Genomic DNA, 16,619 nt, shown 5'->3' on the forward strand with positions numbered 1-16,619 from the left:
ACTTCACCTTTGAGCTCAGCGTGTTTGCAGCTGAGCACATCTCCTAGCGTTGGCCACTGAGGTGTTGCGACACAGTGGTGGAGACATGGATATTATTTTTATTGAATTGTGTTTTCTTGGAGGCACCTATATCTATGACAATTTCCTTTTGCTATGCGTGTATACCAACAGGCAGGCAGGCAGGCAGACACACACACACACACACACACACACACACACACACACACGAATTCTTCATAATGCTTTTGATGAGCGTTAAAAAGTTCTTTTGCTGCTGTTGAGAGGCCTCAGAATGCTCTGGTCTGCTGTTTCCTTATGAGCTGGCTGAGGTCCCCTGATCTTTGGTTGTGAGCCTAGCCTTTGATGACTGAGCCATCTCTCCAGCCCAAGGCCCCCTAGTCTTAACACCCCGCACCGAAGAGATGTGCTACTGGTGCATGTCATCAAGGGCTGCAGGATGCCAGCCTGCCTCAATCTGGTGATGCTACTGTGCATCTTAGCGGAGATTCTGTTTCCTGGGTTCTCTGTTGTGATGTTACTATTTTCCCTCCATAACTGAAGAGCATCCTGGGGAAGGTACGTTGAGGTTATGCCACGCTCGGTGTCTTCTCAAGCCCTCACCCTCTTGAGTTTTGCACCTTTCAGGGAAGCCACCCAGCGACATTTCTTTGCTGTTGCCTGCTTACTGCCATGAGCTTTCTTTGTTAGCCAGGATTGTCCTGTCAGGAAGAGCTGTTCGCTCTCCCCATTCGTGGACTTGGTCAGTTGTTTCTTTGTGTCAGTACAGACTCAGAGATATTTATTGTATTCTATGGGTTATAGCCCAAGGCTAGTGTTATCAATTCTGTAGTTCAGATTGTTCTAACTTTGGCTATTGGGTGCGACTGTATCTTTTAGCATTTCTCCTTTTATGAGAGTGAGCGAAATTCCTTCTGAGATAGGGTCTACTCTGTAGTCCAGGCTGGTCTAGAACTTGTGTCTTCCTGCCTCAGCTCCCAAGTTCTGGGATTACAGTCATGATACAGTCTTGTACCACTGTGTCTGGCCTAGAAGTGAATTTTTTTTAAATAAAAAAATTAATTTAGCACACAAGGCATTAGGATTCATCTTGGCGTTTTCAGATAAAATTTATTTTTATTGATTCTTTTCCCTGTCCCTCTGAGCCCCATTTGTACCTCTGTCCCTCCATAGCTTCTTGTCCCTGTCCCTCACAACGTCCTTGTGCTTGTTTGTCATCAGTGTCCAATTTCTAGTGCTCTACCTCCACCACCAAATTTTTGTCATTTCTAATTAGAAGTGAATTTTTGAAAGGCTTATTTATGTGTGTCTATTTATTGATGTGTTTGTAGACATACATGTGTGTATGTATGTGTGTGTGTGTGTGTGTTTGTGTATGTGCCTGACCTCTCCATTCAGAAATAAATGGTCCTCTCTTAATTCACCCCATGCCTTTTGTGAGTCTAGAATCTGGTCCATTCAGTTTAAGAAGATAAGTAATATGTCTTATATTTTTATATACCCAATCAATACATTCATGGTATTTATAGTATCAAAAATTAATACAAATTTGTAATCCCATCCCTTGGGAAGCTGAGGCAGGGAATCTCAAGTTTGAAGTCAGCTTGGGCTACAAGGTGAGACTGTCCCGAGACAGACCATGAACATTGTTGCTTTTTGTCTCTCCTTCTTTACCTTGTTTAAAGTATGAGATATACTTTGACTCTTTAACATGAAAATTGTAAAGTACCTCTGCTGGTGTTTGGTCACCATAAAATGTCACTAGCTTTCCTTAAGGGATTTGAGAAATCTGTATACAGGAAAAGAAGAAAGAAGATTGTGTCTCAAAAATAAAGTACGACTACCAGTTTTCATTTAAAACTATAATGATTGACAATTGAAATGAATTTTAGTTAAAAAACTAATTCATATCCAATAATTCATAAACTTAGCACAAAACTTAACATTTGAGCATGGTGTTAGTTAGCCTATGACTTATATAAATATAAAAGTTAAAACATCAAAATAATTAACACTTTATCAATAGTTTATTTAAAAACTTTTTGGATTATAAGCATTATTTTATATTTAGATGAAAAAACAAAAACAAGTTCTGCTGCTTTATTTTCTCGGCACTAACTTTATCAGACATTATAGACAAAAGAGATTCCTGATGAAGTCCTGGGATGTCATTTGTATTATCAGTCATTAACACATCCTAAAGCTGGAGGGCATTTTTTCAGTAGCTATTTAAAATGCAAGTGCCTTATTTTGCCTTGAAAAGCACAGTGTGGCTTGGCATTTCCCCATGTTTAATGCACTCTACTGCAGTGAGCTCGCAGAATGCCACCGTGCAGCGACAGAGGACAGCCTTCCTTGCTCCCTACATCTGTCCTAGGCTTTTAAAAAAGTCATTATTAAATAATTCCTATTCAACCATGCTTTCCCCTTGGACCTTCTGCCTTTGGAATATTTAACTTTTGGGTGGAATGCTTCCATGATGGAGAAGGTTTTAAGCCTGTGGGTGGTACTTCCTAATACTGCTTCTCAAACTGTTGTCACGGAACAGCTCCAGAGGTACCTGGGATGCATGGTTAAGATCACATGCTAAAACACTGGGCATGTCAGGGTGAGGACTTGTATCTTCGACACTATGTAAATGCTAGGTGGCTGCTGTGGCCTCCCAGGAATTTCAGTGCCCAGAAATCAGATCCCTGGACCAAGCTTGTGGGCAGACTAGTGTGAGCCTTGAGTTAAGTTGCCCTCAGTGAGCAAAATGGCAAGCAGTAAAGGAAGGCTCCCGATGTCAACCTCATGGACACACATCTGTGTGCTCATATCCCCAACGTGTGTCCACATAATATGCTTATACACATGCATATACTTATAAATGCATACACATGCACAAATAGGAAAACTAAACACATATTCTTTGGTCTTATTCTGACATGCAGAATCAAATTGTGCATTTTAAGGAAGGCACTTCAGTGATTCTGTTACTTGCTAAACTTGGAAGTGCATCAGGCAAATGCTTCTTTTTTTTAATTTCATAATATGTGCATCGATTATTTGAGAATGTCACATTATGAATCCTGAGTGCCCTCACTTCCCGGTCCTTCCAGGCCCACCCCTCCCCTCTGCTGCGACCCACACCTTATCCTCACTGGGGCATAATGAAGCTCCTGGTGGCCAGCCCTTTGAAGAAAACCAAGTCCTTCCCTGTGTGTGCTCCTAACTAGAAAGGGCAAGGACGAGTTTCTTTGTTGAAGATGTGTCAGGTCTGAAGAAGCAGTATTATGAGATATCAACTTAGTGAGCTGATAAGGGACAGTCTTTCTTTTCATTCTAAAGTAGAGAAGTAGGGCAGACAGATACTTCATGCTTCTTGTGGCCTTGACGGGGTCCTTTTGTCTGTCCAGCCTTTGGACACTTCCACTTTACTATGTGAGGGCTTCCAAGAAAATTCCCTTTGGTCTTTCAAAGTAGTTATAAGTGCTTTGGTTGACAGCCTTGAAAATGGATTAATTTTAAAAAAAAATCAAATCATTTGGGGATTTAAGCTTGTCCCTGGCAATCAAAGGTGGTGTTTGGAACACTATAGATGAGTGTTTTTCAGTTCTTCAAGGCCTCAGTGTTTCAAAGCCTGTCTAATGTTGGCTAATTGGGATGTGGTGTGAAGGGACACCATTAATCTACCAAGGGATAGTATGAGCTGTAAATTTTTGAAACCTTAGAAGTTCACATCAAGGCTACTTGTGTAACTTTTGAGAGGTGACATTAGTGAAGGAAATGGACCAAGGAAGGACAATTAATATTGGCTCAAGTTCAAGCCCTTTGCCTTTCATTGGTTTGTTTTAGTGAGGAAAAATCATCATTAATTATTTCTCGAAGACAAAGTTGAGAAAACAAAAAAAAAACTTAGCGTATATAATAACATATGACATTTTACGAAACACATTGGATTGTGCTTAGATGATAAGTTGTGAAAAAGAAAGAAATGCTCCCCACACCGCTGAGTTAAAATCAGGCTGCCGCAGGAGTTGCTTTCTTTCTTTGTGAGACCAAAGCACAATGCCTGTCATAATCTGTGGGTGACTCGCCCACCTCAGCCACATCCTCAGGCCATCATCCCCGGAGGACTTAGTAAAGAATATGGATCCATGGTCGCTGAGAAACAGCAGGACTTTCCCCCTCAGAGGGAAATTTAAAAACGAGAATTAAAAGATATGGAGGGTAACTTATGACAAAGATCTTGGGTTTAGTTTTTGGTGTCTTATCTTCATGCTGACTGAATAGTTTCTTGTTTAATTCTATAGTAAGAACTGATACTTCTTACGATTCTATCCAGAGAACACAGGGAATCGTGTGTAGCTCCTGAGACTTCGCTTTCAGCCTCCTGTTTTAGGGCTTGTTTTACTAATTTATTCCTCAACAGTATATATAGCCCTTTGGATGGGAATATAAGACTGATAACAGGGACAGCATAGTAGATATGGGTTATGTTTTAAATGGGCTTCTTACATCCTTAGGATGTCACAATGAGTTACTATCAAAACCACGGTGTACAACTTACAGAAATACCATGACAACACAGTTCTCAGACCATGGTAGAACCCTGGGACATGCCAGGGTTAGAAAGGGAGCATTGGACAGGCACACTTGGAGAAGGAGAAGGGACCTAGTCTCTCTTTCTTGTTCTTGCCAAGAGTTAAATACTAATTCACTGTATTTTTAATTCCAAGACTCTTTGATCTCCTTGGCCTAGAAAATCCAACAAGGAAGGAAGTTTCATCAAGGCTGCGTGCGAATGCTTGATGTGCTTTTGACTTGTTATTTGTCGATTTGGAAAGACAAAATGCTAAGCAAATATTTGCACATTGCACTGAAAGGAAATTAAAAACTGCATGATGAGCAGTTAGACTATTGACCACATGTTGTTTTGATTACAAGTTATCTCTCCTGGTTGTCTCATTGCCTGGAAATACCTTTGCTCTGCACTGAGGAGGACCCGCCACAGTCTGTGTGTGGCTTTCTTCTCCTCCTGTGCCACCATGGGCGTGGCAGGTCCCTCTTGCCATGTGCTTCATTGATCCTGTTTGCCACATTCTGCAAAGAACATTTTTTTCTTGCTCCTTTTCTGCCAAGAACACATATCAAACGATCTCCAGTCCTTCAGTGTTTTAATGTAAAAAGGTGAGGTGTAAGGGTTCTCTCCGAGAATTTGACACTTAGCATTTTGTTTTCTATGGTAATTAAAGTATATTAAAAGGATTTCAGTTGTACTGTTTAGTCTGAATTACTAGGCATGTAAGTATAGGCTCATTTAATTTTTCTATACATAATGAAGACTTACTTTTGTTTTCTGGGTTGTTCTCAGGTTGCCAAAAGAAAAAGGAGATAAAACAAATCTGATAGCAGTGTTGATAAATCATAGTGACTGTGACTTGTTTGCTACTTAGTTTGGTGTTCAACAGGTAACACTGGATGCTGTTGGGGAATGCTATCTCAGTGCAGCCTCTAGTAAAGAGTTCCTTGTCATTGTTGAAGGATGAAGAAAGCCACAGTTTCTTAACTAGAGACTTGATTTAAACAGTAAATATAATTTGTTGAAGAATAAACACACATTCCGGTAAATTTTGTTTTACTGTTTCACTGGGAAAAGATAGGAGTTAAGTTTAAATGAAGTTAAGTTAAAATATACTGAGATCCGGAAGGTTCTAGAGGTGCTCTCATGCCTTAATGCTCAGGTGAGACCAGCTGTGGCTTCATGCCTCCAGCTGTTGACGATGGCTCTTCTGTGTCCCTTCACCACGGTCTTTACCTGGGATATCTCCAGCTTGGTGTCTCCCTTGCTGCGGGGGATTTTGCTGCTTAGCTGAGCTTCAAGGCAGAATTTGGTGAGGTATGACTTTGCATATTCCTGCTGCTGTAGGGACTGCAACCTGGGGCCATATTGTAAGCTTTGAGTTTATATATGTATATATTCTTAGTTCACTATAGGTATTTAATAAGTTAAATATATATATATGTACATAGAACAAATACTGTCTGCCTTCCTGCTATATTTTTTTAGTTATGTTGATATAAATTGGACAGTGTTTTCAGTGGTAACATTGGATCATGAATTTGAGGCTGGCCTGCCTGGACTATGTAGTAATACTCAGCCTCAAAAAAGTAAAATTGATGAGGTTTTAGGGGTGATGAGTAAATTAATTCTAACAACAGTGAGAGAAAGTGTGTGTGTCTTCAATGACTGAGAAACTGAAACCCACCTGGGACTTCAACCAGGTGAGGAGTTAAGTTAGCCAGTGGGAACCAGATAGAGCACATGCTTTCCTTAAATACTGCTTCTGTCTTAGAAACCACTATGTCTTCATATGCCTTCAGTGGAGTGAATGGCTCGAGTCTGAGCCTTGGCAATTTTTACAAACATGAATGGTCTTCTGAAAAACTAGCCACAGATGGTGCCTATCCTTGTCATCAGGAGGAAACAGGAAGCATAGCCTGCAGCAGAACTGGGAAAAGTACTTAGCTTTGGGCTAAAACCTCTCAGCTCTGTGAACAGAAAGAAAACTCCAACCCATAATACTAATAACAGTTCAGCCCTACTGAATGCAAAACACTGAGCAGCACCAGAATGCCCTCCCAAAAGCAAGCTGACAGCTCCATTAGAGACAAGGGAGTCAGTGAGGTGTGCTCACACTGCTCATGACTTTACCAAGCCATACTCCGTGCTGCTTGTTAGAGTTTCATACTGAGTTTGTACATGTCAAGGCCACAGATCCTCTGGTGCCATTTTTATTAGAAACTTCTTCAGTAAGCAATACAAAAATTACTACTTTTACTGATGGTGTGTCATTAGAAGCTGCTGTATGTGTACACTGCTGCAGGGTGAGCTATGCCCAAGCCAGGACTTGTTCAAAAACCATGTAGAGTTCTCCAAGAACCTGTTTATACTAAGAAATGCCCTCCAACATGTCTGACTGGTTGGCATTTGGGGTTTATAGGTCCTAGTAAACCATCTTGTGTCCTTTTGTGATTTGTTTGGGGGCAAGGGACTTTATTCCTTTTGAGAACTTTTGTTTATAAATAGATTCATATGTGCAATCAAAAAACTGTCATCTCAAAATAAATACAGTTTTGACAAAAATGTTAAAAAAAAAAAAAAGATATCATCATCAGAGTCACAGGAGACACTGCCAGGCAAATCGAGACATTCATGGTTGTCAGTTTCTGGACTTAATTTTAATTACTGTTGAGAAAACTTGGTATTAACATTTTACATGTAAAAGTTATAAAAGATTATGTTATTTTGTTTCAGGGCCGAGATCTGGACTATAAAATTCAAGAATATAAAGAAGCTGGGAAAAGCTTTCCTGAAAATCAGATAGTAGAATGGTTTATTCAGTTGTTGCTTGGAGTTGATTATATGCATGAGAGGTACGTAGATTTGCTTCTGGGGGCAGGGTATATATTTTTTAACTCTCATGTCTGAACTTGAAAGGTGAATATTTTTGATTGATTTGAAAGCAAACACGTCCTGGTGATAAATGGCCACAGTCAAACATCTGCAATATTTTATAATAAGATATTTTTTTTCTTGAGGAAACTGTAGAATAATTATTTGCCCACAGAGTATTTAGGTAGTCAGTTGTGTGTATGTGAGTGTGGTTGTGTACATGCCGCAGTTTGGGTGTGGGGCTGGCCTTTGCCTTTACCTTGGCTGAGCCTGGGTATCTCATTGTCCTCTGCCCATCATGCCAGGGCAGCTGGCCTCTGAAAAGCCTCCTGTCTCATCTCTCATCCTGCCAGAGGACTGCTCAGGTTACAACAGGAGTTTCCATATTCAGCTTTTCAGCTTTTTTTCATGGTACTTGGATTTGAATACAGTCCTCATGTTTGCCCAGTCATCACTACCCACTGAGTCGTGACTGCAGCTCCCCACCTTTTGTTTTTGTTCTAGAAACCAAGGAGAGCTTCAGTGTAGCAGAAACTGTAGTAACCTTGGTACCCTATGTAACTATCTCCTGTGAATTGAAGCTGATACTTAGACATCTTCACCAGACCATGACAGATGGATATTTATATAAAAAATATTAGCTAACAGTCCAAGTGTATCCTCTGAGTTTCAGTTGTCTGTAATTTTTGCTTACCGAACTTGCCTCAACAATACTGGTTAAAACATGGCGAATGTTTTAACAATACATTTAAAACATCTTTTCAGATGTTAAGATGTTAAATATTCTTAGACCCATCAAATGACACAAATGTACCCTCCCAAAGGGGGTGGCCAAGCCACTCTTGCTGTAGGAGTGAGCAGGACACCTGGGGACTGTGTCTTCAGTGACAGTGATATTCCTAGGACATACCAAGGCCTGGCAGTTGGGGGAGTCAGTGCTTAAGTGTGTCATCTGTGGCTTCTGATAACATAAAAAGTAATCAGATTCCCTTGCACTTGGCCATGTATCTCCTGAAACACATGCTCGATGACACAGATAGTGACTAATTCAGTGTGACTCCCAACAGTCTCTGTAGTGATGTCCTGAGATGATGATGGACTATCACATAATCTTTAATAAACAGCCCGGAGCTGCTGAGTGTCGACTTGTGTGCATGCGCACTTGTGCTGCCCTTATCCCTTCCTCTCTCCCTCACCCCTTCTGCCTGCCTTTCCCTTCCCACTGCTCATTAGCAGATTGTTGGCTTACTGCATAAAGGACGTAATTATCTGGTTGACTTGAGATTCCAAATTTGCTCCTTTTACTCTTGTTTTTCAATTTTATTATTTTAGTTTATATTCTACAGGGTTACATAAGGTTAGCCCCATGCCAGTATAGAATACACTCTGAGCACATTCCTCCAATATTTTTGATGTGCTTTAGATTACTTAGTGATAGTTAAAAATAATCGAGTTTAAAAACAACCTCCAAAGGGAGTAGTGCCATCTTCAGGCTGTCAGTATTTATATTCAACACGCCTTCACATGTGGATGCTACTGAATCCGTGGATCTGAAATTCTAGTCTTTGTGATTCAGATGAAAAATGACGGTGTCTCTTAATCATGATATTGTAGCCAATCATTATAAGCTTCTTATGTATAGAGCCAATTTTATGTTTTAATTCTCTTTATTCATCAAATAGCAATAAATTAAAAATAAGCCCTAGCTTAGAAAACTGTTTAGAGTAAGTGGTAAAAACTCAGTGCCATGGCTGCAGGGCAGGAGGCTGTCCAGAATCACCGTCTCCACTGCTAGAGAGGTCACGACCCTGAGCAAACTGCTCAGCAGTTCTGGGCCTTGTTTCCTCATCTGTAAAACAGTAGCAAGGATGGCGCTGTCACTGCTTGCTTTATAGGATGTTAGGGAGTCCACACTGCAATCTTATGTGCTTAAGCGGCTTCTGGAACATTACTGTTTATGCTAATGATTAGATATAGACATAAGGCACTGCCAGCAGGTGGTTTTAACCTGCCATCACACATGGATGTGTGGTTGACGAGGATCCAGAGCATTTGTCACATTATTTGTGGGATAGCCATGTGTAGAGACACTTTGGGGAAATGTGTGATGAAATTTTCTAGACTAAACATGCAAATAGTGGTTACATTCCCTGGGGGCGGGCGAAGCTCAGTGATGACCTTTGTGATGTAGACCACACGAGTATATTCAGTATGCTGTTGCACACCTGCACTCATCTTCTCTCTGGCACTAACACAGTGACCACGTTATGCAATCACATCAATGGGGCGGAAGGGTAAAGAAACCATGGTATCAATATACACAGTGGGGCTTATTCAGACGCAGTGGAGAACCAAGTGCCATTTGCAGGAAACTGGGTGAGCTCAGCGATAATCAAATCAAGTGAGACCACACTTAGATAAATACCACACATTTTCTCTCACATGCAGAATCTAGATTTTATAAAAGGACATGAAAGTGGAGGGAGGCAACTGAGGGTCAGTGGGGAGGGAAAAGGGAAGAAAAGGGATAAGAATGACAAATTACACTAAATGCAGGTGTGAAATTGTCTCAATGGAATGCATTCTTTTGTAAAAATGATATAGACTAACGAAAAAAATCAAAAAAGGAGAAATGAGGGCTGATCACTAACAGGTATACAAACATGGCCACAGCAACCTTTTGTTTTTTGTTTTTTAAATATAATGGCTAATGCACTATAAGGTCTTTATCTACAATGGAATGACTGGATAAGTTGCGTGGTATTATTAGATGGTAAAATATGAGCCTATAATAGAAAATAACACATAAGCAATAATGTATGATCTAAATGACTCACACATATGCTATGTAGGCAGGTATAGATGGACACACACTGTTGTATGGTTATTCAAATCCAAGTTCAAACCAAGGTGCCTCTAACTGATGGTGAGCCACCGTAGCACTTACTCATGGGAGGAAGCTTTACTATAGGAGGCTAAAGAAAAACGACCTGGGTCCTGGGATAGCTCTGCATGTAAATTAGGTTTGAGGTCTATGTGGGTGACACATATGTACAACTGTGTTAAGCTTAAGAGTTATGCATTGCAGGGTGAATTGCAGAAAATGATGAGTGTCAAGAACAGTAGATGTGTACTGTGTAGGCATCTACACAGAGGTATCATTCCACTCTAGACAATAAGGCTTCTTGAAAGGAGTGGCATTTAATTTGACCCAGGGAAGGTTTCGAGTGTAGTTAAAGATGGGTCAAGCACTTCCCAAGTTTAAGGAAGAAAGTGACCAGAGCGAGAGGCTGGACAACAATCCGTTTAGAGTGAATGGTGAGTGCTTCTGTTGGGAAGGCTTGATTAGAGATGTGACCAGAGAGGAGTTGGGGCCAGCAGGGGCCTTGCTTTGTAACATGGATAATCAATAAGGTAGGAGCCTTGTGAAGTTGTGACCAGAGCTTGCTTCAGGAAAATCAGATGATAACTTATGGAAGAGAAAAGGGTTGGGAGAGAGACGGGGTCGGGGTGGAGAGAAAGAGACAGAGAGACAGAGAGACAGAGGCAGAGAGGCAGCGACTAGACAGAGACACAGAGATGCACAGAGTGATACAAAACCAGGGAGAGACAGAGATGGCGAGCTGAGTTATTGATCAGAAACCTTTCACACTGCCATGTGTGAGGTTATGAGAGCTGGGGCAAGATGGCGGCAGCCGGGAATATCTGAGGAGGATTATACTGAGCTTGGTGAGCTGCAATGACTGAACTTGAAATTAACTTAAGTATGTATGATATGATAGAAAGAAAGTCAAAGGCAGGGTCTTGGGCTGTAGAGCACTGGTGCAATACTTATGTACTATTCTTAAGGATTCCCCAGGGCCACTGGCGGTGGGTATCAAAGACGAACTTGAGGTTTGGGTCTGGGAGGATGAGAGGCTGGAAACAGTCGTGCAGTAATTGTGAGTATGGAAGCCAGAATATGGAGGGAGGTAGTGAGAGAAAGGAGTTTGAAGTGAGTCTTGGAGAAGCACTTGGGCTTGCATTTGTTTGGATTCCTATTGTATTAAAGTCCTGAAACCAAGACTGGGGTATAGCTGTGGTGGTTTAATGAGAAGGGTCCTTTCAAGCTCATATGTTTGAATGCTTGTCCCTAGTTGGTGGAGCTGTTTGGGAAGGATTGGGAGGTGTGGCCTTGGAGGAGGTGTGCCACTGGGAGTGTGTTTTGAGGTTTCATGGCTCATGCCACTCTCAGTCAACTCTCTGCCTTATGATTGTATTTTAAGGTGTGAGATGTCAGCTACTGGTCCAACACCATGCTCAACCTGCCTGCTAGCCTGCTCTCCATTCTGATGGTCATGTACTCTAGCTCTCTGGAACTGTGATTCCCAATCAGATGCTTCCTTTTACAAGTTGTCTTGGTCATGGTTTCTTATTGCAACCACAATTAGAAAGTAACTCTACTCCGAGAGGAGCTCAGGAAGCAGAACCCAGTGCATAAGAAAGGAGAGGGAGGAGGAAAGCAGCCGTGGAGGGCCTGAGGCAGGACTCTTCCACTCGTGCCTTAGGTCTTAGACCACCTAGTGCCTCTTTCTGGAAATTGATCATAAATTCCTGACTTCATGTAACTCTTATTTTTAACATTATTTATGAGTTTCATATTGAATTATTTTATAGTTTTGGAAATTTTGGTTCGAATGGGAAAGACGCATAGTTCCACCTTAATCCAATCTCAGAGGACTTTGTTTTTGTTTGTTTGTTTGGTTGTTCTAGTGAACTGAATACAGGGTCTTGCTAGACAAGTCCTCTATAACTCAGCTATGTTCTTAACTTTTGTTTGTCAGAGACAGGGTTTCCCCTGTAGGAAGTCCTGGCCTCAAACCTCCATTTCCCACGTGCTGGGCCTATAGGCATGTATCCTTGCACCTGGCTCCAGGCTGGCTTTTAAGTGAAGCAATGCTGGGTAATTTTTCCAGTTCATTAATATATTATACACTTTTAAAATCAGTTTTCAATATTTAGTTAATTGTAGGCCCAAGACACATTTCTTTTAGAAAATAAACTTGACTGCTTTAAAAATGGGTAAAATCCCAAAGGAATTTTTAAAAGATTGTTATGTGAACAACTAAACATTGTGATGTTAGAAGCCAGAAGACTGACTATTCATAGTTCAGTAAAGCTGCCTGAGGCCGTGGTGCTCCGGCTTATTCCTGCTGGAGGGGGTCAGGATGCTCAGGTTCCGTATCAGTAGCTGAGGGATATGGGAGATCCTGCACGTCCACTCCACGCATCTGTTCATCCTAGTCCCAAGCCCGAGGATCCACCCCAGTCAAGACTTTGCTCCTGACTGAAGGAGAGCAAGGGCGAGATAGAGTGCCATTCATCACTCCTCAGACACAGTGACTACCCTGCCTGCTCATGTCCAGTGGCCACAGCAAGTCACATGGGCAAGAGCAGTGGCAGAGAGGTGGGGATGCCCTTACCTCCCCAAAGAAGTATTCGTTGCAAGGCAGAAAATACTTGAATATTTAGGAGTAAGAACACAGCACGTGCACACACAGTATTTTTCTCTGCTTTGAACTATTTCCAATGATCACCAATTAGAAAGGGTCTGTGGACATTATTTATGGTTCCTCTGTGTTCTGTTTTATCTCTTGGTGTATTTTGAAAAGTACAGAGCTTGCTTACATGTTAATCTGGAGGATTACATTGGAAACATACATGCACGCAAGAGGTTAGAGTTGCTACCTTCATAGCCAATGCCTCAGTGCAAATTTTAAGACCACTGGAGTAAGCAACTGGACGCCCAGTTTAAAATGCTGCTTCTGGGTAAGTCTGTGAGAATCTGTGTGTGAGAGACTGGCCCTTGAAGTAGTAAAATAAGTTCCTTTCCATGTGAGTGGGTATCGTGCCGCCCACTGAAGGAAGGAAGGAAGTGCCCCCTTCCCTGATTCTGACCTTGGACAGGGATTTACATGCTGGTTCCCCGGGGCTCAGGCCTTCAGGTGCAGACTCACACCCAGGCTTTCCTGGCGTTAGCCTATTGATGCAGGTGACAGGTCTTCTAGGGCACAAGTCAGTTCTCAGTTCTGTTTGGGTGGAGAACCTTGAGAAACAGAGTATTCTAGAGAAGATAAAGACAATGGTAGAGAAAGTAAGATGGGCAGGGGACAGAAGAAAGGAAACTTGGCTTTCTCCTTGGGAAGGTTCATGTAGTGTGTTTTAATTTAGGTTGTTTTAAATTTGGAATCCTCGGAGTCTGTAGCATACGGCAGGTACGTGACTGAGGATGTTAAAGTGTGAGAACGTGCACAGTTCACTCAGCCGTCTGTGGGACGCGGTGCAGAAAGCACTCCTTCCTGTGGGGTGGCGAGCTTTATTAGCCCTGTTTCTCCAGGGAAAGTGGAGCAGCCCTCACAGTGTGCACACACTTGGTGGTCTTGAAATGTCGCCGATGTCCATGTTAGTGCTTCCCCAGGGTGAGAGAGACAGACAGGCTGGTGCACAGTCCCTGTGGTAGCTTTGTCATCACCTAGCTACCCACACATTTCCTGGAGGTGGCTTTGTCACTACCTAGCTACATTTCTCAGCCAGCTTGCAGCAACGTGGTAAGGTATCTAGATGAGTGTCTTTAAAAAAATTACATGGAGAATTCATTTCCTGGGGAGGGCACCTGCTTTGGAATCCATGTAGTATATTTGGCTGAGGAAGTAGGTAACTTCCCAACTTTGGGAGATGGAAATGCTAAGCTGACTATGGTATCTGGTATCTCTTGAGCCTGCCCCCCTTCCCCCCCCCCCCCCACCTCCATGTCCTCTTCTTGAGGATGTCTTGTGGTCAGTTCCTGTCAGTGCATGGCCACACCAAGTCAAGCAGACTTCTTATGTGTTGGCCATAGCTGGGAAGCTTAGAAGGACCTACCCTCTACCTTTTGACTCCCAACATGGGGCTCACAATAAAGACACAAGTAAGGAAAGTCAAACAGGGGCCTTGGAGCTCAGGATAGGGTCCCATGGCAGAGGAAGGAACTGGGGCTTTCCAAGCTGAGCATCATTGAGGAGTCAGTGGGTGGGTGGGGCCTCAGGGAAGAAGATGCACAGTGAGACCCTGCCTGGTCAGGTAGATGGACCTGAAGGTGAAGGAACTAAGGAGTCAGAGACTATTTACATAGGGCTTGAGGTGAGGAGAAAGCTGGTGTGTAATCCAGCCTTATGCTGGCACTCTGCCTCTGCAGTGTTCTTCACCCCAGGAGTTCTGGAGGCTGGGGGATATGGGGAGATGGAGATAGGAACCCAAACATGAATTCAGCCACAAACAGGCCATTGCCAAATCTTTACACAGCACTTGAGTGCCATGGTCCAGAACATTAGGGGTGTCCACTTCCTGTAGATTATATGTGGGGGTTAGTGGATGGAGAACTATTAGAGATACTTTGGGATTTCTAGAGAAAGAAACTGAGCAGTCTGAATGGTTTGTTACCTTGTTATTTCCTGGGTTTTTTAAATAAATATTTTAGAGGGATTACTATTAGCCCAGTATATGCTAAGACATTTTATTACAGGATCCATTTTGCTTACTGTAACCAAGACGTCAGTAAATCACAATTTTATATCCACCTCCCCCCCTGTAGCTTGACAGCTGACCATTAAAGTTCTTGCTCCATCACGAGAGACAACCAATAGGGACAGTCCATGTTGGAGTCTGTGTCCCATCAGATTCTGTGCCTTAGTCTTGAAACGCACACAGTGCTAATTTCGAGATCACTTTCTTGTAGGTGCTTTTGCACCTGCATGGTGTTCATCACCAAGCCAAACCCTTAGACTCTCTGGCTTCTCACATGCTTACGGATCCAAGAGATCTGACTCTACCTCCTAGGATCTAGAATCAATAGGGTCAGCATAAAGAAGCCTGGCTGAAAACTCCTTTATTTGCAAGTAACAGAAGCATCTCAATCAATGGAAAGGATTCTCCTTTTGCTTTCCGGGAGGACAGTTCAGGAGTTAGTTATTTGAACTGACTCAGCAGTGTCCTCTGGGGTTCGAGTTCTTTCTGCCTCTAGCCTGGCCAAGGTATTCGGATTATTCTCTTGCAGTTGTCAGGTTAGCAGAAACACTTCCATGTACCATCCTTCTTAAAACAGCAATCAAGGTCCAGTATAAAATTGCTCTCTGCCCCACATACACGGCACTCTTTGTCTTTTGTAAGAACAGAGAAATATCTTCTACAGACTCTTGTTGTGTAACTTTTCTCGGGGAGGTAGGAACCAATGTTTATCCCAGTTAGAGTACCAATGAGAAGTAGTGAGCCAGGGAGTTTATTAAGGTTACTGATCAGATGTGGGTGACCGAAAGGCAGCTTCTTCACTCAAAAGCCCACCCCAACGTGGCGGCTGACTCACAGAGGCTGTGCCCCTGGAGCTCCCTGCACAACATGCAGCAGCTGCACTGGACGGAGTCCCTCTCCTGCATTTGCACACTGTGTTTTGCAACCTTGAGGAATCTCTTGAGGCTGCTCAGGCTGGTTTCTTTTGCTTTGCAGTATGCAATTCATTTCTACCAGGCCCTTTCCTGGCTTGGTAGCTCATTTCTTGTTAGTACTGAGTGACACCCCCCCCCCCCAACCCCTTGTTGCCCAGGTGTGTCAGTAGACTTTACTGTTTATTTACTGAAGGACATTTTGTTTGCCTCCATACCTGAGCCATGGTGAATATATATATATATATACATATATATATATATATATATATAAAATGAAGGATTAGATACGGATCTAATAACAATATGTTCAGTGGGTTAACTCAAGACATATTTTATTTCTGAGCTTCTAATTCAGTGTTTGCATTTTCCCTTAGAAGATCTGTTTGGCAATCTCCTTTGTCAACACCACCTCTTTGGTGTTTCTACTTCAAGTTTTCTCTTATACCCTTTGTGATTTTAGCATATAAGATGTACTTAGAGCCTGCATCTTACTTGGTTGTCTGAAACATTCGAGGGTCTGATATCACTGCACATTCTCTGCTGATTCTTAGCCTACCTTGGCTTCTGCAGGATGAGCAGAGAGGGAGATAGCCGTTGAGCTTTATTCTCTTGGCTCAGGGTCTCTGCGCTCACACAGCTATTGCGTGTCTGCATACCTGCTCTGAGTGAGTGTTGTCCTCCCAGGTTATAAGCTTCCTTTCTGAGCC

The 16,619-nt window shown here is 42.4% G+C and overlaps 1 protein-coding gene across 1 annotated transcript in view; it reads left to right on the forward strand.

Annotated features, from left to right (window-relative positions):
• The window catches only part of Nek11 (NIMA related kinase 11), a 246,892-nt gene that overhangs the window by 59,969 nt on the left and 170,304 nt on the right, over window positions 1-16,619 (forward strand). Inside the window, exon 4 of the mRNA XM_052187461.1 lies at window positions 7,319-7,437. Coding sequence (XP_052043421.1) covers window positions 7,319-7,437 — 119 coding nt within the window. The remainder of the gene's footprint in view (window positions 1-7,318; window positions 7,438-16,619) is intronic.

This window comes from Apodemus sylvaticus, chromosome 7 (assembly GCF_947179515.1).
Source record: "Apodemus sylvaticus chromosome 7, mApoSyl1.1, whole genome shotgun sequence".
NCBI lineage: Eukaryota > Metazoa > Chordata > Mammalia > Rodentia > Muridae > Apodemus > Apodemus sylvaticus.